This window comes from Anomaloglossus baeobatrachus, chromosome 4, assembly GCF_048569485.1.
Source record: "Anomaloglossus baeobatrachus isolate aAnoBae1 chromosome 4, aAnoBae1.hap1, whole genome shotgun sequence".
Classification (NCBI taxonomy): Eukaryota; Metazoa; Chordata; class Amphibia; order Anura; family Aromobatidae; genus Anomaloglossus; species Anomaloglossus baeobatrachus.
The window spans coordinates 102,557,410-102,583,160 of record NC_134356.1 but is presented as its reverse complement, the minus strand read 5'-3'; the positions used below and the strand labels follow the sequence as shown (position 1 = coordinate 102,583,160).

The 25,751-nt window shown below is 45.9% G+C and overlaps 1 protein-coding gene across 1 annotated transcript in view; it reads right to left on the bottom strand.

Moving 5' to 3' along the window:
• Positions 1 to 25,751, bottom strand: part of LOC142303261 (A disintegrin and metalloproteinase with thrombospondin motifs 2-like) — a 646,340-nt gene that overhangs the window by 293,591 nt on the left and 326,998 nt on the right. Inside the window, exons 5-6 of the mRNA XM_075344495.1 lie at positions 20,425 to 20,508; positions 5,377 to 5,533 (exon numbers count right to left, since the gene is read on the bottom strand). Coding sequence (XP_075200610.1) covers positions 5,377 to 5,533; positions 20,425 to 20,508 — 241 coding nt within the window. The remainder of the gene's footprint in view (positions 1 to 5,376; positions 5,534 to 20,424; positions 20,509 to 25,751) is intronic.

The window sequence follows — 25,751 nt, the reverse complement described above, 5'->3', positions numbered from 1 at the left end:
ATATTTTCAAATTTCTATGATATAGAACCAAAAAAACCCCCACCAAAGCACATAGATCAACCTAAACAACTACATAATGTCCACTGTGCCAGTGCTGCACGAATGAAATCTGAGAGAAAAATCTAAACATTTCTAATTTCTCTCTCATCAGTAAATACCACACACCTTTTCCTCAAACATATACAAGTAAAAGTAGCCAAAAGTAAAATCACTATACCATTTCTGCAAACTCCTTTCTACTCCTCAATGTTATTGCATGATGACAACTTATGATGCAGTGGCCTTTGACTTTGTTGTAAAATGCAGCATTCCTATTGTAGAAATAAATGCAGCATAAAACATTGCCTAAATGCCACATGTGAACATACCCTTAAAGGAGTTATCCGACATAAACTCCCAAAAAATGTTTTAAGCTAATCTGTGCTGTATTGTCATATAAAACATCCCTACATTATTTTTTTTTGTTTTCTAACTTTTGTTCCTCTTGATTTTTCACTTTATTCTCTGCAGCACTTTGTTTATATTTAGCACAATCAAACATAACATGTTTGACTGCCGAAATTCACAGTCACAGCTGGCACCGCCCGGCCTCACTGTCCAGCCCTGCCCTCTGCAGACACATTCCCTGTCAGTATTCTGCCCCAGCACCTGACAGATAAATGAGTACTATGTAATGAAAATTATATATAGCCCCTAATGTGAGTCTATAGGATATATACACACACACACACACACACACACACACACACACTCACCTAAAGTTATATGATATATTATATATAATCCCCCCTCATGCACACTCTCTTCTCTCCCCCTGCTCTGTCTCTTCTGCCCCCCAGCACTCACCTGTCTCTCACCCATGAACTCTCGTCTCTGCCCCCCGCTCTGTCTCACCTATGAATGCTCGTCTCTGCCCACCCCGCTCTGTGTCACCCATGAACTCTCTTTTCTGCCCTCCCTGCACTGTCAGCTGTGCATACTCTTCTCTGCCCCCCTGCTCTGTCAGCTGTGCACTTTGTTCTCTGCCCCCCCCACTGTCACCCATGAACTCTCTTCTCTGCCCCCCCGCACTGTCACCCATGACCCATGAACTCTCTTCTCTGCCCCCCCACACTGCCAGCCATGCATTCTCTTCTCTGCCCCCCGCTGTCATCCGTGCAATTTGTTCTCTGCCCCCCCTCCCCCGCTCTGTCAGCCGTGCACTTTCTTCTCCGCCACTCGTGCTGTCTCTTCTCCTCTATGCTGTGATGATTGCAGCGTCCTTACAGCCGAGCGATGTAGAGCTCAGTGCTATTGTTTGCTGGTGTCAGGTGACGTCCCTGCTCTCTGTCCCGACTGTATTCAGAAGCCAGGAGCATGGGAGGCTGCATTCATCACAGAGACAGCACACGGAGAAGGGGGGTCACAGTTGCACAGATACCATACAACATAATGAGCTGAGGACACCGTCGGGCAAACAGCGCTGATGGTGTCCTAGACAGAGAGGGCAACCCTGTTTGTCCAGCACATACAGGGCAGAGATAGCAGCGCACAGGGAGGGGGCTCATCGCACTGTACCTGCCCAGCAGGGCGGCAACATGCAGCGGCTGATTTGCATGTCAACAATGTCCAGCCCCTGTTGACATGAAATGACTGGAAGTAGCAAAATCACAGTAGGAGCAGTCACATGACCGCTCTGAGCCTGGGGAGAGGGTCTGATAGCAGGGCAGGTAAGTGGTCACTATCTGCTTACCTGCCTCAATGTAGCCTCATAGTGAAATTACAAAAAAAAAGGCAAAATAAGCAGGATAACCCCTTTAAAGGGTTTTTCTACAATTTTGGAAAATTAGTCTTAAGGTCTGCTCAAAATGGAAAGTATAACCTCCTTTCCTCCTATTACCTCAACTCTCTGGCAGTCACAATCAAACATTAAATAAGAACAAGTAACTATTGGGACCAGCAGTTAACTGAGGAAATCAGCACGTCATTACATACAGGTATAAAGGTTGTCCACTTCTTTCAAAGTCTCTAAAGTGTCTCGTAAAGGGGAAAAGGAAGAATACTTACCTGCTGCATAGACACAGATCCTTCACCTACCAACAGCTTATGGTAATCTGCGTGAAAATGTTGAGTGATTTTTTTTCTCATTACACCCTTTACCAATTGCATTAATTTATGATAGATTTGGCATCTCTGAAGGTGGCAAAACCAAATGTGCATTTTTTTTAGCATTTTTTTAATGAGGAAAAAGAGGGATAATTTTAAATTATGGGGGGGTTCTTCTAATTTTTTAAAACTTTTTTTACTTTTTTTATTGTATTACTAGGGGACTTGAGGCTGTGATCCTCCAATCATTTGTGCTATGCAGAGCAGTAGATCAGTTATGCTCTGTACAAGAGAAATGATGATTTCCTCTGAATGTCGGCATGCAGCTGGCATTCACACCAAGTTCGTCATGACAGTGATAAGGGTCATCATCAGTTGACCCCTGGCTGTCATAACAACCCATCAGCATCCTACGATCACGTCATGGGACCACTGATGGGAGTGAGGAATTAGGTGCTCCCTGCCATCGAGTGTTAAATCCTGCTGTCAGAGATTGACTGCGAGATTTTACTAGTTAACAACCATGGGTGGATCTGCGATCTACCCATGCCTCTAAGAGGCATATGATGTCTGATAAGATCAGCCGACATATGCAGGGCAAAGTGTGTTCTGAGCGTGTGAGCCCACATCAAAGTCAGATAACAGTATGTCCTATGTTGGTAAGGGGTTAAGAGATTATAAAATCTAAATATTTAAATGTATTATTAGGAGTTCAAGCGCAAGGCCCATAGCCTAGAAAATAGACATTTTTAAAGGAAATCTGTCAGTAGGATCAACCATTCTAAGGGTCCCGTCACACGTAGCGACACACCAACGATCCCACCAGCGATCCGACCTGGCAGGGATCGTTGGTGCGTCGATACATAGTCGATGGTGAGCTGTCAATCAGGCAGATCTCACCAGCGACCAGCCACCAGCGACTCGTGTAACGATGCTGCGTGTTACGGGGGGCTGTCTGATAATAACCGAAAGGAGTATCAGACAGTCAGGGTCCACCGTGCAAAGACTTTGCTGCAGACTATGGCAGAGTGCAATACCTCTGTTAACTCACAGAAGGATATAATAAGTAAGTAAAGCAATTCCTCCCTTACTTGGAGGGTGTGTGGAATGATCTCTGTTAATAATCACAGAGACAAAGGCAATGTGTGCGAAATGGCACCTACCTAGGTCCGCTCTTCTAGTGGTGCAAAAGAGACGAACAGCAGCATAAGCCGCACAAAGCTCCTACCTGCGTTCGCTCCACTAGTGTGCGAGGACACGAACCACTAGATATGGCACCTGCCTAGGTCCGCTCTTCTAGTGGTGCAAAAGAGACGAACAGCAGCGTAAGCCGCACAAAGCTCCTACCTCTGTTCGCTCCCCTAGTGTGCGAGGATACGAACAACTGCCAGACGCAGTATAAGGAACGTTACCCTAGCGGCAACGTCCACCTACGAGTAGAATCACAAGGCCCAGCCAGACCATGTGCCTCAGGCACCTGCCTATGTCCGCTCCCCTAAGAGGTAAGGATACGGACAGCAGCCGAAGCTGTAAGGTATAAGAACGCTACCCTGCCGGTAGCGCTCACCTAGCATAGACAGAGGAATGCCTAGAGGAACGCGCACAGAGCGTCTACTCATATGCATGAACCAAGAGGACTGAGCACCATGCGGCGTGTGTCAGGGTCTTATATAGACTCTGTGCCTCATCCAAGATGGAGGACACCAGAGCCAATCCGCTGCCAGAACGACAGGAGTGACGTCATGCTGGCCTATCACCGAGCAAGACGTCACAAGCACATGACCAGCGACCAATCGGCATAGAAGGTGTCAGAGACATGTGACCTCGTGTCAGCGATGATGTCACCCGCACATGTGCAATGGCTCCAAGATTGGACTTAGTCTCCGGCGCTCGCACATGTGCAGTAGCAAGAAATCTGGACTTAGTCTCCAGCGCTCGCACATGTGCAGTAGCAAGAAATCTGGACTTAGTCTCCAGCGCTCGCACATGTGCAGTAGCAAGAAATCTGGACATAGTCTCCAGTGCTCGCAGCAACCGTAACACTGCGCTTGGTAACCAGGGTAAATATAGGATAACTAAGCAAAGCGCTTTGCTTGGTTACCCGATATTTACCCTGGTTACCAGCGTACACCGCTTACAGGCTGCCAGCGCTGGCTACCTGTATACGTAGCTAGGGTACACATTGGGTTACTAAGCAAAGCGCTTTGCTTAGTTACCCGATATTTACCCTGGCCATGTGTGCAGGGAGCCAGCGCTGGCAGCCTGTAAGTGGCTTACACAAAGTCGGTGCTCGTTGGTCTCCCGCAGTCAAAGACGCTGATGTGTGCTGCACAGCGGGAGACCAACGAGCAAAAAAAAGTCCTGATCGTTTTGTAACGGCCAGCGAGGTCACTAATACATCACAAAACCTTTGACGTTTCAGCGATCTCTCTAGCGATATTGCTATGTATGACGGGGGCTTAAGCCGTTTACATGGACATGTTGGTCATAGGAAGTGGAATAAAATGATACCTTGATATCTGTGATCCATTGTCTTATTCCAGAGAAATCCATGTTTTTTTAATATGTAAATGAGCTGTTCCAGGGTATGGGGAGAACACTGATCTTCATGAGAATCTGCATCCAGGGCTTATTTTTTATGAAAGGGGGAGTTACGGGTGTGATATGTGATTGCCACTCTCCACTTTCCTGATCTCTCTGCTCTCCTGATCTCTCTGCAGAGCTGTGTGTTATTATAACTGACATCTACAGGTTCATCTCAGCTTCCATCTCACAGGCAGACAGTGTTGAAATATTGTAGCAATACAGAAGAGCTGTGAGAGCTGCAGCAAATGTGTTTGTAAGAAGACAAAGTTCAGTTCTACTGTTCTTTTTTAGTTACATTGTTCACACTGGTAATGATTCCTTTTAATTTAAAATAAGCTCTTGAGTCAGATTCATTAGTTTTCTTTACATACGCAAAAGAAACTAACAAAAACACATAGCTACATAGTTTAACTACACTATTAGTTAAAAGAGTAATGGACCCTCTTCCATTAAAAGCAAAATACTGACCACTTCAAGTAAGATTTTATTACTTGAAATGGCGAAACCCTAAATCGTAATCCTTGTGATGATAACTTAGCTATTATGAGAAGCACCTTAAAAAAATTCCCATGAAAGGCATACAGATACTTTAACACTTCATTACCATTATTTTTGCTTTTAAATCGATTATTCCTTTTTTTATTAGTCCGTAGTTTTCAATCGAAAACCGCACCCTACAGTTAACTATAAAAAAAACCTTTTTACCTTGCATTCCAGAGGGACCAAACTCTTGTCGTGTAAGAAATATTGCATGATCATGGTATTCTGCATGTTCTGTATCAGACTTTTGTTGTAGGTAAGCCCAGCGACATACATTTTCCAAACTTTTAGAGGGATTTCCAATTTCAATTAAACTTGAAGACTAGAAAATAAAATTATAACCATGTAAGCATTAGAGTTTCATGTAAATGAGACATTTTACAATTTCTATATGATGTAAAAGTACAAGGAAACATATGACCGATATCCCCAAGGCCTTTAACCAAGAAGCAGCCATTTTATGCACAATCTAGTTGATACTTCTAATTTTATGAATCACAAGATAAGCGCTTGACCAAAAGGCACTCACTCCAGAATAATATAATACGATTTTTATTTGTATATCAAAAAGTTTAAAAACACACATACAAAATACAACACAGTGCAGACATATTAAAAAACACCCATTGCCCCTGATGAAGCTAACATAGCGACCCACGTTGGGCCAGGTTCTCCACCTCTATTTTCAGATAGGGAATCACCATGATAGGAATTTTCTGCCTATGAGGCATTGCAGTTGCTGTTCTGACTATTTGGTCATAATGCTGCTTGAAAGATAGAATGTCTGTCTCAACGTATACCTTTTTATAAGATGGTTATATCTCTGATTTATTATCTGTATTGTTGTACATTTTGAACTATCTATGGTGATTCTGGTATATTATATATTTTTGAGAGGATTTATTCTGGATTGGGTTTCATTACCATTGTCCTTGGTGTTTTTTAATATGTCTGCACTGTGTTGTATTTTGTATGTGTGTTTTTAAACTTTTTGATATACAAATAAAAATTGTATTATATTATTCTAAATTTGGCGTGAGTGCCTTTTGGTCAAGCGCTTATCTAGTGATTGATATGGTTGGTTTTGCTTGACAGGTGCACCCCCCTATTCCTGATAAATCTACCGTATAAACTATGGCTGTGCACTTCTAATTGGTTTTACTTCTAATTTTATGAACATAACACAATGATAATTTCCTCGGAGGCAGCACATAGTAACAATCAAATACATGCAAGGTCTCTCATTGAGTTATACTATGTGACGTGATCAATGTCCATATTTATTGTTAACTGCTTGTAACAAATAGACAAAAAAAATTATATGCTACATAGTTGAAAGTCAAATTTATGTGTGAGATAGCCAAGATGATTCTCTATAAAATGAAGGTAGCCTCACGCTGAAAGCTGTAGTGGATGGTGAGATATAGAGCGTAAAAGTCAAAAGTTCAAAATATTGTTACCCTTTTGCTTGTTAGTTTATTTGTCAATAAAAGTTTAAAACTTGTGAAATACTTATTGTAATTCCATCTAAAAAATTATCTGCTAATCCTAAAGATTCATGTACTTATGTTGTATAGCATAATTTTCAGCTCTTCTAAAATAAGTCTTATCAGTTTTAGATCAAAGTTATGGAGAAATAGAGAAAATTTTGTTCGCAAAATCTTTCGAGCACTACTGTAGGTGGGAGAGTTGGAAATACCATTATATATAGATAGCTGTAAATATTGCTGATTTGGAACCAAGGAGTTTGCTCTTTCATTAAGTAACCTGCATACAGCAGAATGATATATTAGTTTCCTAGTCAGATGCTGTTGTTCCTAGGGTTACCATGGTTACAAAAGCATAAAAACCCAACGTACAATGGCAGATAGGCGATATAGTCAGATGTAGCCCTGAATGCTTGAATACCCGAATGATTGTTTCTATGTTTGATGCTGCTATTAGGCCAAAAGGTCTGTCTCTACATTATCATAATAGAGATGTTTTCAGAAAAAGAATCTAGAAACCCATTTCCACACAAAAGTAATGATTGTATAAAGTACATGTATCTGACTGACTTCCCTATGGGGAAATCTACATTCTCTTTCCTTAGGAGAAACCAACAATAAAAGATAACCTGAAAATTATAAAACAAAATATGATTAATGATAACAAATCTTCTTATAGGACATATTTTTTCTCCAACTAAAGGCCCCGTCACACTAAGCAACATCGCTAGCAACATCGCTGCTAACGAACAACTTTTGTGACGTTGCTAGCGATGTTGCTGTGTGTGACATCCAGCAACAACCTGGCCCCTGCTGTGAGGTCGTTGGTTGTTGCTGAATGTCCTGGGCCATTTTTTAGTTGTTGCTGTCCCGCTGTGAAGCACAGATCGCTGTGTGTGACAGCGAGACAGCAACAACTAAATGTGCAGGCAGCAGGAGCCGGCTTCTGCGGAGGCTGGTAACCAATGTAAACATCGGGTAACCAAGAAGCCCTGTCCTTGGTTACCCGATATTTACCTTTGTTACCAGCCTCCGCCGCTCTCACTGTCAGTGCCGGCTCCTGCTCTGTGCACATGTAGCTGCAGGACACATCGGGTTAATTAACCCGATGTGTGCTGTAGCTAGGAGAGCAGGGAGCCAGCGCTAAGCAGTGTGCGCTGCTCCCTGCTCTGTGCACATTTAGCTGCAGCACACATCGGGTAATTAACCCGATGTGTGCTGTAACTAGGAGAGCTGGGAGCCAGTGCTCAGTGTGCGCTGCTCCCTGCTCTCTGCACATTTAGCTGCAGTACACATCGGGTTATTAACCCGATGTGTGCTGTAACTAGGAGAGCAGGGAGTCAGTGCTCAGTGTGCGCTGCTCCCTGCTCTCTGCACATTTAGCTGCAGTACACATCGGGTAATTAATCCGATGTGTGCTGTAACTAGGAGAGCAGGGAGCCAGCGCTCAGTGTGCGCTGCTCCCTGCTCTCTGCACGTGTAGCTGCGTGCGCTGGTAACCAAGGTAAATATCGGGTTGGTTACCCGATATTTACCTTAGTTACCAAGCGCAGCATCTTCCACGCGGCGCTGGGGGCTGGTCACTGGTTGCTGGTGAGCTCACCAGCAACTCGTGTAGCGACGCTCCAGCGATCCCTGCCAGGTCAGGTTGCTGGTGGGATCGCTGGAGCGTCGCAGTGTAACATCTCACCAGCAACCTCCTAGCAACTTACCAGCGATCCCTATCGTTGTTGGGATCGCTGGTAAGTTGCTTAGTGTGACTGGACCTTAAGACAACTTACATTCATTTGAGTGCTTTAAGGAAAATCAGTTAAAGGGGTTGTCCACTATTAGGACAATCTGATTCCACATGTTTCCCCCAGGTAAAATAAAAAATGCCTATAATCCCCCCCATGGTCCTACAAACACTGAAATGTTTGCCCATTTAATTAGCAAAATAGTTCTAGCTCTGTGATATTGGATGAAGAACATCTGTGTTCAGAAATTTTTAAGTCTTGAAACAGATTCTAAATGGGGTTTAGGCCTGAACTTTGAGTAGGCCACTCACACACATGAATATGCTCGAATCTAAACCATTTCATTGTAGCTCAGGCAGTATGTTTAGGGTCATTGCTGTGCTAGAAGATGAACCTATGCTGCAGTCTCAAGTTTTTTTTACAGCCCATAACAGGCTTTTCCAGGACCACATGACAGCACCACAGGAGTTGCTTCCTCCGCCCTCTACAGGGACAGGAACACAAGAGGTTAAAAACCCCTCCCCCTCCCAACCTCTCCAGTGTTTTTCCTGTCCCTGTACAGGACGGACGTAGGAACTTACCGGGATGTACGGGGTCCAGGTGGATCGAGCGGGGGCTCCGCTCTCTCTCCCTCCGGCCTGTCAAGACGCCCCAGGCTGACACCTCGCTGCACGGGGTCCCTCAGCCGCGTCGGTCGAGCTGCAGCTCCCAGCGCCTGCCGCTTCCCTCCGAGGGGAGGGCTCTCGGCCTCCTGCCTCCAGCCACGCGATGCTTCCGGGCACAGCGTGGAGAACGCCGGCGCATGCGCAGACACCGCACTTCCGGTTTCTGGGTCAGTACGGCCCGGAAAAATTGGCGCGAAATTTGAAAACGGGACTCGGACGGCAGGACTGCGACCTGGACCCTTCACTCAGGTAAAAAAAAACTGAAGGGTGGGGGGTGGTACATTGTTTTTCGTAGACTGCCAGCACTGCCTGTGATGGCTGAAAAGGAATCAGACACTAAAACCCCTAAGGATGCCCAGGTCTCTGTAAGTGTCAGCCCTTCAGGGTTTCATTGCCCTGCAACCAGGAGACTTGTCTGAGCCTTGTTCTTTTTTGCAGGGTGGAGGTTCTTCTGTGGGTTCTGGCACCATCCCCAAAAAGAAATGTACCGTTAAAGTTAAACGTTGTGCGGTGTCTGATGTTAAACTCCCTGACACCTCTGTTAAGAAGCTCTGCGAGACCTGTATTACAAAACTGATCTCTGAAGAGCAGACTACCCTCCTGTCGGACATGAGGTCCATGATACGGGAGGAGGTTCAGGCTGTCGTTGCAAGTCACGTCCCCCGACCAGAGCCCCCGGCGCCTCCTGCACAAAAGCGTCCACACCATCTGTTAGAGTCCTCAGAGGAAGAAGAGATGTCCAAGAACTCCGACTCCCCAGGGGTAGATGAGGTCCTGGGTCCCTTGCCTGAGGAAGAACGGAGTTACTTGTTTTCCGCAGGCGACACGGATGAGTTACTCCGTGCCGTACATACAACTATGATGGTGGAGGATACGGAACAGCCACGGACCATACAGGATGAAATGTTTGGAGGGCTCAGCGCCACAGGGTCTTTTTAGTAAATCAACATGTGCGTACAATGATCCTGGACGAGTGGGAGGAGGCGGAGAAAAGATTGCTTGTTCCCAGGGACTTTAAAGCCAGGCTGCCGTTTGAACCCGACGACATCAAGGAATGGGAGGATGTTCCCAAAATTGATGTTCCCGTGGCAAAAGTCGCACGGAAGACGTCAATTCCGTTTGAGGACTCCTCGGGTCTCCGGGACCCCATGGATAGGAAGGCTGATGGCCTTCTTAAAATAGCCTGGGAGGCTTCTGCAGCCGCCATTAAGGCCAACAGTTCCAGTGCCTTCCATTCGGTCTCTCTTCTGCTCCTAGGGTGTTCACGAAGATAATGACGGAAGTTGTGGCGCACCTGCGAAGATCCAACGTGTCCATCGTCCCTTACTTGGACGACCTTCTGCTGTTGGCGGATTCCCCGGAGGAGCTCTCCCGGACGATCGCCACCACCTTGACTCTGCTGACGTCCCTCAGCTTGATCATAAACGATCAGAAGTCCAATCTCCGGGCGGAGATGAGAAAGGTGTTTCTGGGCATTCTTCTGGACTCCGATGTGCGAACATCCTTTTTGCCATTTCAAAAAGTAGTAGACATCAGGTCCAAAATCCGGACCTTCGGCCAAAAGAACCAGTGCTCCGTAAGAGAGGCCATGAGCATCCTGGGCATGATGACTTCCTGCATCCAATGTGTTCGCTGGAGTCAATTTTACTCCAGGCCACTCCAAAAGCTGATCCTGTCTTACACTGTGGGGTCCCGCTGGTCCCTTCATTGCAAGATTTCCCTGACCCCTCAGGTCATTCAAGGTCTCAGATGGTGGATGTGCAGGAAAAATCTTCAATTGGGCGTTCTGTGGGACTGTTCGCCCTCCGTCACGCTCACAACCGATGCCAGTCAGACGGGCTGGGGCGCCCATGTGAACTCCCTTTACTTTCAAGGCAGATGGCCCCTGGAGGTGTCATCCCAGTCGTCCAATTTCAGGGAGCTGCAAGCGGTCTGGCAAGCTCTACAGGCGGCTCCTCCCTTATCCCACGGTCGCCATGTTCGGGTCATCTCGGACAATGTTACAGCGGTGGCATTCCTTCGTCATCAGGGGGTTCTCGCCACCCGCCCCTGCAGGCTCTGGCATCACGGATCTTTCAGTGGGCAGAACGCACGGTTCTCTCCATCTCGGCTATCCATCTCAGGGGTTCGGACAACCATCTCGCGGACTTCCTGAGCAGGCGCACGAATGACCCATCAGAATGGGAGCTGAAGGACAGTGTCTTTCAGGATCTGGTCAAAAGATGGGGTATACCCCAGGTAGATTTGTTCGCATTCAGAACCAATGCCAAACTACAAATCTTCTTCTCTCTGAATCCCCGGGATGCTCCGGCTGCGATCGATGCCATGGCCCAGCCTTGGTCCATGGGACTGGTGTACGCCTTTCCACCCTTGCCGTTGCTCCCCAGGGTACTCCGGAAGATTCAACAGGACGGCGCCCATGTAATTCTCATAGCCCCGTTTTGGCCCAAACGGAGCTGGTTCTCTTTGCTCAGAAACCTGTTTGTTGCAGATTCGGTTCTCCTTCCCCTGACGGACGATCTCCTCAGCCAGGGTCCAGTGCTTCACCCGGGCCTGGCTCACCTTCAGCTGCCGGCCTGGATCTTGAAGGGCGGTTCCTGAGACGGAAAGGTTTGTCGCTTGATGTCATCTCTACACTCCAGGCAAGTCGTAAGCAGATTACCCGGACCATCTACGGGAAAATCTGGAAGAAATTCTGCTCCTTTCTGGGTGAAGAACCTGCTGACAGTTCTCGGCCTAATGTTCCGAAAATCTTGGATTTCCTGCAACTGGGATTCCGCAAGGGTCTTACGGCTAGCACTTTGAAGGTCCAAATATCAGCGCTCAGCGTCTTCTTTGACATGCCACTGGCGTCCAATCCGTGGATTGCCAGATTCGTGAAGGGGATTCAGCGCCTTCGCCCTACAATGCGGCCCACAGTGCCTCCCTGGGATCTGACCTTGGTGCTCAATGGCCTTTGTGATTCCCCCTTTGAGCCGTTATCTACCATTTCGATGGAACATTTGTCCTTCTAGACGGTGTTTTTAGTGGCCATCACCACGGCTAAGCGGATTGGTGAATTACAGGCTTTGTCTATCAGGGAGCCGTATCTTCAGGTCCTGGACGACAGGATTGTGTTGAAACTTGATCCGACGTTTCGCCCTAGGGTGGTCTCCTCTGCTACCCTAGAACAAGAAGTTGTTTTACCATCCTTTTGCCGCAACTACACGAACCAAAAGGAACAGCGGCTGCATTCCTTGGATGTGAGGCGGACAGTACTGAGCTATTTGGAGGCCACCCGGAACTGGAGATTGGACTCCACCTTATTCCTTCAGTTTAGGGAAAAATATCGAGGCAAATCGGCATCTAAGGCTGTCCTGTCTCGATGGGTTCGGGCCACTATATCCTCAACCTATCAATTGGCGGGTAAGACCCCGCCAGATCACCTTAGAGCCCACTCCACTAGATCACTATCTACCACATGGGCAGAAAGGGCGGGAGCTTCTTTAGACCAGATTTGAAAAACTGCCACTTGGTCAGGTCCCAACACTTTTTGTAGACACTACAAGTTGGATATTCTGTCCTCCCACCAGACCTCGTTCGGTAGGAAGGTGCTCCAGGCAGTAGTCCCCCCCTAAGGATAAATTAATTTGGTATTCTCCTGTGGTGCTGTCATGTGGTCCTGGAAAATAGGAATTACTACCTACCGGTAATGATGTTTCCAGGATCCATCATGACAGCACCCTTATTTCCCTCCCTTTGTTTCTACTGCGTGTGCATTTACATTGTATGTAGCTCAAGCATAAATAAACTTGGTGTTATACCCATCCTGGTGTGATACTTGAAAAGCCACTGGAGAGGTTGGGAGGGGGAGGGGTTTTTAACCTCTTGTGTTCCTGTCCCTGTAGAGGGCGGAGGAAGCAACTCCTGTGGTGCTGTCATGATGGATCCTGGAAACATCATTACCGGTAGGTAGTAATTCCTATTTTCTTTAGAATTTCCCTGTATTTAGCTCCATAAATCTTCCGATCATCTCTAGAGATAAGTGAACCCATGGAAGTTAGGTTTTGATAAGGTTAGGTTTGGGACCCAGACTTGACCTGAATCTAAATGGAAATCTGTTACACCTTGTGGCTCCCCTGTTGCAAGGAATGATGTGGTCTCCCATTCCTTGCCTGCCACAAGACTTCCTGCTTAGCAGCACCAAAGGTCTAAGGAGACTATGTGGCTCCCCTGTTGCAAGGAATGATGTGGTCTCCCATTCCTTGCCTGCCACGAGCCCTCCTGCTCAGCAGCGCCAAAGGTCCAGGAGACTACACAATGTGCAGAGGATAGCTACTCAGGGAAGCAGCAAGAATCTCATTTTCCCTGCATCTTGTGAAGCCACAGATCCCGCCTCTATGTCTCAGAGGCAGGAGAATGAGCATGTGCACCACGTGGCAGGTTTTGATTCGCCCACTGACATCACACGGCTTGATGACGAGGCTGGTGATGTGGTGAACCCTGATTGGCCGGGCTGGGATGTCGTGGATCCCGATTGGGTCAAATCCATCGTCTCCGCCTCGCGCCCGCCTTTGGGTAGACCTGTGCCTCCTTAAAATCCCTGCTTTCCAATATGGCGGCGCGCGACCATCCTCTTTTGTTGAATGACTGGCAGCGTGCTGCTATGCCGCTGTACAGGCATTATTGTCTTCTTGTGGGCTTTGCCTTGCTGCTCTGGCAGCGCCTTGTTTTGCAGGTCGTGTCCCTGCCTTCGGTGAGCTCCTCGGGAGCTCCTCGGACTCACCTTGTTATTGAAACACACGTGCGCGGGCACCGCTGTGCTACCCTCGTGCCACGTTTCCGTGACTTCTGTTTGGGCACATGTGCGTGGGCGCCACTGTGCTTCTTCATGCAACAAGTGCACTGAGCTGTAAGCCCCGTTCCATACAACCCTCACGGGTTAGGGCGAGTACACAGATCGTCTGTTACGTAACAGACGATCGTCAGCAACAACCCGCTCACTCTCTAACGACCATAGCAGCGGTCCCCTACACCGCACAGTGGACCTTGACCGGCGGAAGCTGCCTCTTCACCATCTTGGCATGCTTCCCCGGGTCCCCCTCGTAACAGAAATCACTAATAGAGCAGTTCGGGTCTCCGCCCACATGAAGCCAGCCATATATAGGAGACTTCCGTGTGAGGGTTGGAGAGGATTTTCCATTTTTTTTATTCACACTACATCTGATCACGCTGTTGTTACTCCCCCCCAGTGCAAGCCGACACTGCAAACAGCTCAAATTGGGCTGAGCACCAAGCCTACTTGAGCACAGCGATACTTACGTGAGTGGTTTGCATATGTAAAACACCCAAACTCTGAACCCAAACTCTGTTTTTGTGTAAAGTCTGTGTTTGGTATCAACACTGAACATCGAACCTTGGGTTCACTCATCTCTAATCATCTCTAAACAGCTTTCCTGTCCCTGCTGTAGAAAAGCATCTCCACAGCATGATGCTGCCACCACCATGTTTGACGGTTGGGATGGTGTATTCAGGGTGATTTGCAGTGTTCGTTTTCTGCCACATATAGCATTTTGCATTAAGCCTGAAAAGTTTTACTTTGGTCTAATCTAACTAGAGCATCTTATTCCACATTCTCACTGTGTCCTCCATATGGCTTTTTGCAAACTAGAAATGGGACTTCTTATGACTTGCTTTTAAAAATGTTTTTCTTCTTGTCACTAGTTAATAAAGGTCAGATTTATGGCGTATATGACTAATAGTTGTTCTGTGGCATTCCGCAAAGCAATTTTTTCCATTATAGCCCTGATAAAAAGCTATATACTATACCTATAATGTCAAATCCACTGTCATTGGACAAATATACTTATCAATGACAATAATTATTATTTTTCCTGATATACCTTGGATATTTTGTAACTGCACATTGATTTTTATAATTTCATATAAAATATGGATTGGATATATCCTTTTTACACTGTGTGCAGAATTATTAGACAAGTTGTATTTTAGAGGATTTTTTTATTATTGATCAACAACTATGTTCTCAATCAACCCAAAAGAATCATAAATATCAGTGCTTAATATTTTTGGAAGTTGGGGTGGGTTTTTTTTAGATTCGGCAATCTTAGGAGGATATCTGTTTGTTCAGGTAACTATTACTGTGCAGAATTATTAGGCAACTTAATAAAAACCAAATATATTCCCATCTCACTTGTTTATTTTCATCAGGTAAACCAATATAACTGCACAAAATTTAGAAATAAACATTTCTGACATGCAAAAACAAAACTCCAAAAAATTAGTGACCAATATAGCCACCTTTCTTTATGATGACACTCAACCGCCTACCATCCATAGATTCTGTCAGTTGCTTGATCTGCTTACGATCAACATTGCGAGCAGCAGCCACCACAGCCTCCCAGACACTGTTCCGAGAGGTGTACTGTTTTCCTTCCCTGTAGATCTTACATTTTATGAGGAACCACAGGATCTCTATGGAGTTCAGATCAGGTGAACAAGGAGGCCATGTCATTATTTTTTCATCTTTTAGACCATTACTGGCCAGCCACGCTGTGGACTAGTTGCATGCATGTGATGGAGCATGGTACTGGCATGAAAATCATGTTTTTCTTGAACGATACCGACTTCTTCCTGTACCACTGCTTGAAAAAGTTGTCTTCCAGTGACTGGCAGTAGGTCTGGGAGTTGAGCTTCACTCCATCCTCAACCCGAAAAGGTCCCACAAGTTCATCTTTGATGATACCAGCTCATATCAGTACCCCACCTCCACCTTGCTGGCGCCTGAGTCAGAGTGGAGCTCTCTGCCCTTTACTGATCCAGCCTCTGGCCCATCCATCTGGCCCATCAAGAGTCACTATCATTTCATCAGTCCATAAAACCTTTGAAAAATCAGTCTTAAGATATTGCCCAGTCTTGATGTTTTATCTTATGTTTCCTGTTCAAAGGTGGTCGTTTTTCAGCCTTCCTTACCTTGGCCATGTCTTTGAGTATGGCACACCTTGTGCTTTTTGATACTTCAGTAATGTTGCAGCTCTGAAATATGGCCAAACTGGTGGCAAATGGCATCTTGGCAGCTTCACGCTTGATTTTCCTCAATTCATGGACAGTTATTTTGCGCCTTTTTTGCCCAACACACTTCTTGCGACCCTGTTGGCTATTTGCCATGAAACGCTTGATTGTTCGGTGATCACGCTTCAAAAGTTTGGCAATTTCAAGACTGCTGCATCCATCTACAAGACATCTCACAATTTTGGACTTTTCAGAGCCCGTCAAATCTCTCTTCTAACCCATTTTGCCAAAGGAAAGGAAGTTGCCTAATAATTAAGCACACCTTATATAGGGTGTTGATGTCATTACACCTCCCCCTCCTCATTACAGAGATGCACATCACCTGATTTACTTAATTGGCAGTTGGCTCTCAAGCCTATACAGCTTGAAGTAGGACAACATGTATAAAAATATACATTACAATACAATTATCGTGATCAAAATACTCATTTGCCTAATAATTCTGCACACAGTGTCTTCTATCTGAAGGTGTGAAGTTTTGACAGTGTATCTCCATTTTACCACTTACTAGGACATACCCCTCCCCGTCTCATGTCGCTTTCATGTTTTATTTTAACATGTCCTTGTCTTATGATGTTTTTATCTGTTTGAATATGCTTTGGAGTTAAATTATATGTAATTTATTTTATTAATGCTGTACTGATAGGGAATTTAGATTGTGGGCCCCAGTGAGGACAGTAACGTCTGTAAAGTACTGTGGTATATAATAGCGCTACATAAGCGAATAAAAGAAATAAAAGAAATAACTAGTGATTTTATTAGAAGTGTAATTAAATTCTTATCAAATGCATCAATGCCTATTTTAATGTATTCAGTTACCTTTTTAGTATTGGAAGGAGCTCCCTGTCATTAGTCCATAATGGATGATGGTATATACTAATGTTTAATACACAGTTTGTCAACTTTGAGAGCTAGCCTTTCTGATTTCTCTGACGTGTAGGTAGGGTGATGTAGATTTGGCTATTCCTCCGGGAGTCTTTCCGATGTTAGTGGAAAGTTGGCAACTGTGTACATAGTGCTAAGCCATATTCTTTTGGCCAGGTTATTTCATCAACTGTATAACTAATTTCACATAAATGAAATAACCTATCTAGTTACCATGTGCTTGTAAGCATACAACCAAGCATAAAATAAACTTGACTTCTTAAATAAGAGTGAAGGTTACCAGACCTTAAAGAATATTTCAATTTTTTCTCAGAGTATGGTTTTACGCTAACAAATCTTTCCTACATTGGATATCCTGAGATGTATCCATCCATTTACAAACATATGGAGGGTATGGATTTTCACAGCCGAAATAAAGCTAGATGTTTGAGGTGAAAAAGTAGGTGTTGGGGAACTACATTTTATTGATGGTATCATAATTTCACAAATGTACTGCGCTATAGTGAAAGAGACGATTCTACCATCACTCCGTGCTCTTGGTAAACGTGCATTTTGGCAACATGACAATGATTCAAGACACACTTTTAGGGCCACTGTTGTATTTCTGAAAAACAGGGTGAAAGTAATGTTTCTTGATCTGAACCAAATCGAACACCTATAAGGAATTCTGAAGAGACAAGTTGAGCATCACTCTCCATCCAGCATCCTGGCTCTAAAATAAGTCATTCATGAAGAATGGAAAAAGATTACTGTTGCAATATGTCGCCAACTTGTTCACTGCATGCCTAGAAGACTGTCCTTTAAATTTATGGAAGTCATACAAAATACTAGATGTAGTAGGTTTAAGTGTGGGGTGTAATCATTTTTGTATCAACTAATTTGAGTATAACTGAAGATTTTGCAATCAAAGTTAAATTATTACCCTTACGTTCATGTCATGAGTTAATAAAATGATCTATGAAACTCAGTGTTTAGAATTTTGGAAATTGTTCTTGTGCTCAGTCAGATATTGATTATAATCATACTTTTCAAAGGTGAGTTTACTCATTTATGCTGAGCTCTGTATATGTATTGTTTGCAGAAAGCATGGCGAGCTCTGCACACAGTAGGGGAAATAATCACTATTGAAGCTGTATACTATACGTTTTGCTGTGTTATACTTTAGAATTTCATAGGAATTAACCAAGGTGTAATGTAGAAATGGAAAAATAATTTTTTTCATCTAATGTTTTGCTTTAGCCCTAAATTTTTCATTTTCACAAGATGTAATAGAAAAAAAGGACCCCACAATTTGTTACACAATTCCTCTCAAATGCGGCAATACCCCATATTTGGTCACAAATTACTGTTTGGGAACATGGCAGGAGCGCTATTTACTTTCATAGGACAAAATCTAGTATAGATTGCGGATACCATTTCATCTTTGCATAGCTTCTGAAGTGCCACAAAACAACAGAAATCCCCCATAAGTGACATTTTGAAAACTGCACCCTGTAAAAAAAATTGTCTAAGATCTAAGGATGTAACGAGCAGTCTAAATTCTTAGGCGCTTAACAGAATTTTATAACATTGGGATATGAAAACAAATAATAATTTTTGCCACTGAACTTTTGTTTTTTTTCTCTAAACTTACTTTTTGTAAAAATAAAAACAGGAGAAACTTGACCAGATTAATTGTTACACAATTACTATGAAATGTGGCAATACTTAGAAGTTGTTGCACTATTTTTTGGGTGGTCAGTGGTTGGACGCTGTTGGAGCTTTGTTTTTTGCAGGATAAGTTGAATTTTTATTACTACTATTTTGGGCTATAAAATAATTTTTGATTGCGTTTAAAGTTATGTTCAGAAATGTCCTGATTCCTGAGCGCTTGCATTTGTATTTCTAAAAAAATATGATTCGGACAGCACCCCTGAAGCCATTTACTGAAATAAAGCAGAATTACTTTGGCCTCCTCATGGCTTTTGTACTGGCATTTTTTTTTGCATCATCAAGTTTTGAGAGCTGTAACTTTTTTCTTCCATTTTTCTGCCAATAATGCAGTTTTAGGCCACATTTATACATCTGTGTTGCACGCAGGGGCGTAACGATCTTGGTTGCAGAGGTCGCGACCGAGACTGGGTCCATGGATACAGGGGCTCACTGTCATGAGTGTGCTGCCTCCAGATATAACCTTTGGGGGATCTGACGTCAGATGGTCTTAGCGTTAGCATTTAAATGATTGCAGACCCTCTGTAGTGCTCACTTGACTATGTAATTTCCTTTCTATGTTGAAGGTGTTAAGGACCCCTTCAATGCTGGCTTAAAATTGTTAGCCTTATGATTATTTCCCCTTCCGCTATATTTACCCTTCCTAGGCTTCACTCAATTTCTATTCTGACCACGGTGGAGGACTTTATTTCTGTTAAGCAGAGGTGTTGCTTCTTTAGTATCAACTAAGCTATCTTCTGGAAAAGATCTTGGAGCATTTGTATATCAATTGCCTTGCCTGAGTTCCCTGTGTGTTTCCTTGCTCTCATGCCTCTTTACTCCCTTGGGGGAGAGAGGGACATCTAGGCGAGTTGTTTCCAGGAGCTTAGCAAGGTACGAACCCCAGGCATCTACACCTTTAGGGGTAATCCTGGGGCCAGGAATTAGCCTAGAGATCCCTAGCTTGAGGTTCAGCTCAGGTGTACACAATCCCAGCCATCTAACAGTCACTTGCATAAAACCCACTGACTCAGTAGGTGCTTTAGCTGGATGTGTGCCTGAGTAAATACTAAATTAGTAAATGCTAATGATGAGTGAGAGTGCTCAGCACAGCTCCATACTCGATCAAGCATCGTTGTCCTTGGGTACTCGCAGTGCTCGGCCAAGTATCGCAGGTGCTTGGATGTGTTGTGCGGGAAACAAGAACACAAAGAGCCATCTCCCTTCACTGAATGAAGGGAGCAGGCACCCCAGTGCAAGCCATTTTCAGTGTCTGAATGGCTCTCCCAGGGGTAAGCAGAATATAAGCGGATGTAGTGTGTCAAGGGGGAAAAAAATGCCCTCCTGTTCCCCTGCAAATGCTCGATTTATGGCTGGTTGTTTGTGGGCAGAGAGCCAAACTGTCCTATCATTGACTTCCATAATACTGGTTACTCGAGTTGTGCCCTTTCAAAGCATCTGACCTGCTTGACTTGAGTAATGAGCAATTGTGCATTTTAGTGCTCATTCATCACTAGTAAATACTGTATATGAACGGATACAATGTGTATACTATCTTCTACAAAGGACAAAGGGAAGCATGGATAAATATTTTGGTGAGAGTGCTACTTTAACTGCAAAATGGTTTTAAGAGCAATCATAATAAAAATGAACAGGTAAAATGTACACCAGGCTACTTACTTTGCTGTTGCTTAACATTATTATCCTCACCAGAACGACATTAATATGTGCACCAAGTGACTCATCATGGTAGATTTCATTGACCTGAAAAAATATATATATATAAAAAATGTAAGTTGGCAATATATTCGAAACTTAACAAAAGCCTTAAAATCTGAAAAAAAAACAAAAGAAAAATAGGTGTAATGCAGTAGTCAATCAGACCCATAATTTTTACTGATATATAATTTTGTGCAAAATTCTTCTTGTACCTTGTGTTCACATGAAATCTTTTTCTACCTGCTTTGTCTGCATTATTTTCTCTTTTCACCATTGTGAGCTTGCTTTCTGCATTCAAGATGTTTGCAGCATTGAAAATAAAAAGCTTTTTAAACTCACCAGTCACCAGCGACGCTGTCTCCAGCCTCCCTGGGGTAACCTGCATTTGCTGTCTCCTCCCAAAGATGCCAGAGGTTCATCAGGGGACAAAAGCCAGGGAGTAAACGCGTCAGACTGCGTCTTTGGACACCTTTCAGATAAGTGTTTATCTTGACCCACCATTCTATGGTGATGGTTATTGCTTGCTTATATGTTGTTTGGTATGGTTTGTGCAGGGCTTATTAGGGTTATTCAGGGATTCCCGTCGGTGAATGGGGGCACCATAACTGTTACGGGGGGCTGTCTGATAATAAAACCTAAAGGAATGTCAGACAGTCAGGGTCCACCGTGCAAAGACTCTGCTGCAGACTATGGCAGAGGATAAGGGGTATATAAGTGTGCCACTGTAAAAAATAATTGCGCAAGTGCAGAGTGCAATACCTCTGTTAAACTCACAGAGGAATATAATTAGAAAATAAAGCAATTCCTCCCTTACTTGGAGGGTGTGTGGAATGGTCTCTGTTAAAGATCACAGAGACAAAAGCAGTGAGTGGGAAATGGCACCTACCTAGGTCCGTTCCTCTAGTGGTGCCAGGAGACGGACAGCAGCGTAAGCCGCACAAAGCTCCTACCTCTGTTCGCTCCCCTAGTGTGCGAGGACACGAACCACTAGATATGGCACCTGCCTAGGTCCGCTCTTCTAGTGGTGCAAAAGAGATGGACAGCAGCATAAGCCGCACAAAGCTCCTACCTCTGTTCGCTCCCCTAGTGTGCGAGGATACGAACAACTGCCAGACGCAGTATAAGGAACGTTACCCTAGCGGCAACATCCACCTACGAGTAGAATCACAAGGCCCAGCCGGACCATGTGCCTCAGGCACCTGCCTATGTCCGCTCCACTAAGAGGTAAGGATACGGACTGCAGCCGAAGCTGTAAGGTATAAGAACGCTACCCTGCCGATAGCGCTCACCTAACATAGACAGAGAGATGCCTAGAGGGACGTGCACAGGGCATCTACCCTCATGCATGAACCAAGAGGACTGAGCGCCGGGCGGCGTGCATCAGGGTCTTATATAGACTCTGTGCCTCATCCAAGATGGAGGACACCAGAGCCAATCCGCTGCCAGAATGACAGCAATGACGTCACGCTGGCCTATCACCAAGCAAAGCGTCACAAGCACATGACCATCGACCAATCAGCTTAGAAGGTGTCAGAGACATGTGACCTCGTGTCAGCGATGATGTCACCCGCACATGTGCAATGGCTCCAAGATAGGACTTAGTCTCCAGCGCTTGCACATGTGCAGTAGCAAGAAATCCGGACATAGTCTCCAGAGCCACAGCAACCGTAACAATAACCCTCCATTGCTAGGTAGGGAGAGATTTACTAGGGTTTATCTAGGGCCAGTCTTAATCTCTTATCTCCTCTCTGAATATGTCCCTATATCAAAATGCGGATACCAATACAAGATATCAATTAAATTTCCCAATGTGCCATAAAATGCATCAGCATCATCATCCACTACATCCTGAAACATCAATCACCTGTATTGAGGCCTCCTGATGACCCTGTAAGGCAAGAGAAACGCGCCGAGGCCACATTACGGCATCTGACTTCTCAAGGGAAGTGATTACTCTTTGCATGACAATTCTGACACACCACGCGTAAGCATTTGTGAAATATAATTGATTTATTTTTGTGAGCAATGCATCAGTGTATTGGCATCATTGCTGTAGTCACTGTTTTTTGCAAAGTGGATGCCAGGTTACAAACATTGGTTATCAATATGAGATGATCAAACTTGTTTTTGCTTTTGTTTGTGGATTTTTTGTTGTATTGTTATCCACATTGTGATATAGGGACATATTCAGGGACTCTTTAGGGAGAGTTGCCGGTGAGCGGGGGAACCATTTGCACTATCTAGGGTGCCAACCTCCGCGGCCAGGTAGGGCTCCTTAATAGGGGCAACAGCAGAGCCTTATAGGTGAAATTTGATTGTATTTTGCAGCACTGCTTACATGCCTCCACCTCCCTGCCTATCTCCATTGTGTGATGCCATTTTAGGGGAGTTTTTTGCACATTGTGAGACTGTGACCGGGCTAGTCCATGACGGCCGGTACGTCTCGCCCCGCTTGTGCTCCCTCCATGTATAGAAGACAACTCCACTCCAGGGTTAATCCTGTTTCCCTACAGGCTGAAGTGAGGGTTAAAAGGAAACAGGAACATGGGCGTGGGTCTCTAGTGTGTGAGGGAGTGAACACAACTCCCTGAGTATCTGCCGGAGAAACAAGTGTATGCTGTATTGGACTTGTGGTTTGTGCAATAAACCGTGTGCTGTGACCCTTGGTGCCTAGATCCCGTGTTTTCTGCTACGCAGCCGACCACGCTACCTCACATATGGTGGAGAATCGGCGGGCATGCCAGCCCGGTGAGGTGTAGCTTCCATTTCTGGTGACCCGGTAGCACATGTCCTGGATTCAAGCGGCTATACTACAGCCCAAACCCGGCGACGCCATGGAGGACATACTAAAGCAGCTGGTTCAGGCCAATGCACGTCAGCAGCAAGCCTTGCAATTGCAGGAACAAAGACACCAAGAACAGATGGTTCTCCTGGCCAAGTCGATCCGTGGCGGACCGGCAGCAACAACCCCGGGACCGGGTGACGACGGCAGCGTCCGGAAAACGGTGAGACAAGCGTTGCAAAAGATGACCCCGGGGGATGATGTGGAAGCGTTCCTGGCGGTGTTTGAGCAGGTGGCCGAGCGGGAAAAGCTGCCGACCCCCCAGTGGGCTGAGGTATTGTCGCCCTATCTGACGGGGGAGCCCCAAAAAGCATACCTGGACCTCTGTACTGAGGACGCCATAGACTATGCGACCCTGAAAGCCGAAATACTTGCTCGGTTGGGGGTGAATACCTATGTACGGGCTCAGCGGGTAAATCAGTGGTTCTATGAGGAAGCCAAACCCGTACGCTCCCAGGCCTATGACTTGTTGCATCTGGTAAAGAAGTGGTTGCAGCCTGACACTCTGAGCCCTGTGCAAATGGTGGAAAGGGTAGTGGTGGATCGCTTTGTGCGTACCTTACCCGTCACCATTCAACGGTGGGTAGGACAGGGCGACCCAAGTACCCTGGACCAATTAGTAGGTCTGGTGGAGCGGCATGTGGCTACGCAGGACTTGATACGGGACACTGAGACTTTGCGTGCCGCCCGTCGGTCCGGCCCCTCCAAGCCTCGGACCAAGGACCCACCGCTGACACCGGTGCGGGAGTCCGTTACCGTCTCGTCTGAGGTCGCGCCCGCCGTCCCTGCGGTCCGGAAGGCTATGTACCCTAAACGACAACTCGTCAAGGAGGTATCCTTCCCTATTAGATGTTGGCGGTGCCAGCGGGTGGGACATATGGAGGCCCAGTGTCCACTCACCATGGAGCCCATGGATTGTGGGGTTACCCGGCGGGGTTCAATGTATGCTCAGGCGGTATATACCGCGGACCTTGTCTCCCCGGAGACTGAGCCCCACTTGTGCCAAATACAGGTGAATGGACGTCCGGTTACAGGCTTGTTGGATTCCGGAAGCTTAGTGACCCTTGTGCGATCAACCCTAAGGGCTAACATAAAGGCCACAGGACGTACCGTGGGGGTGGTTTGCATACATGGGGACCGACGAGACTATCCCACGGGGGTTGTCACCATCACAGCACCCTGCGGACAGGTGCAACATGAGGTGGGACTTATGAACTCTCTTCCCTATGACGTGATCCTAGGAAGGGATCTGCCGTATTTTTGGACTCTATGGAAGGGGCCTCCTAAGTCCCTTCAGGTATTGGACCGTCCGGGACCTAAGCCCGACAATCCCAAATCCGGGACGCCTGCCGTAGGGGTCCCCATGATAGGGACAGAGTGTGAACCCGATAGGTCGCCCCTAGAGGTATTGGCAGGAGAGGCTGAGATGGTCGAGCCCATCCCGGAGTTGGAGGCGTCCCCGGATACGTTTGGGACAGCCCAACTCCAGGACCCTACATTAATACATGCCCGGAGTCGGGTGACAGTGGTTGACGGGGTGGCACAGCTACCCGGTGCCCAGGTAAGGTACCCCCATTTCGCCCTTAAGCAAGATTTACTCTACCGGGTAGATGAAATAAGGGGCGTGGGGGTAGAGCAGTTGGTGGTGCCCCAGCCGTATCGCCGGCGGGTCCTCGACTTGGCTCATAAACACCTGATGAGTGGCCACCTGGGGGTCAAGAAAACGCAGGAGCGAATATTGCAAAGGTTCTATTGGCCCGGGGTCTTCGGGGAGGTAAAACGGTTCTGTGAAACCTGCCCGGAGTGTCAGCTTACCGCACCCCTGGCCCACTTTCGCAGACCGTTGGTGCCCTTACCCATTATAGAAGTCCCGTTTGAACGGATAGGGATGGATCTGGTGGGGCCCCTCGTAAAGTCCGCTCGAGGGCACCAACACATCCTAGTGATCGTTGACGATGCCACCCGGTATCCCGAGGCGATACCTCTCAGACATACTGCAGCAAAGCTTATAACTCGGGAGTTGTTTGCTGTGTTCTGCCGGGTGGGGTTGCCCAAGGAGATCCTTTACGGATCAGGGGACCCCATTCATGTCTAAAGTGACCAAAGAGCTATGCCGGCTACTCCAGATCAAGCAGTTGCGTACGTCTGTGTATCATCCTCAAACGGACGGTTTAGTCGAGCGTTTCAATAAAACCCTGAAAACCATGCTCAAAAGGGTGATTTCAAAAGACGGGAAAGACTGGGATATGATGCTTCCCTATTTGATGTTTGCCATCCGAGAGGTGCCACAGGCATCCACGGGGTTTTCGCCTTTTGAGTTGTTATATGGGCGATATCCCCGGGGATTGTTGGACCTGGCAAAAGAAACCTGGGAGCAGGAGCCCACCCCCCATAAAAGTGTGATTGAACACATTTTAGGAATGCAGAACCGCATAAGCGGGGTCAT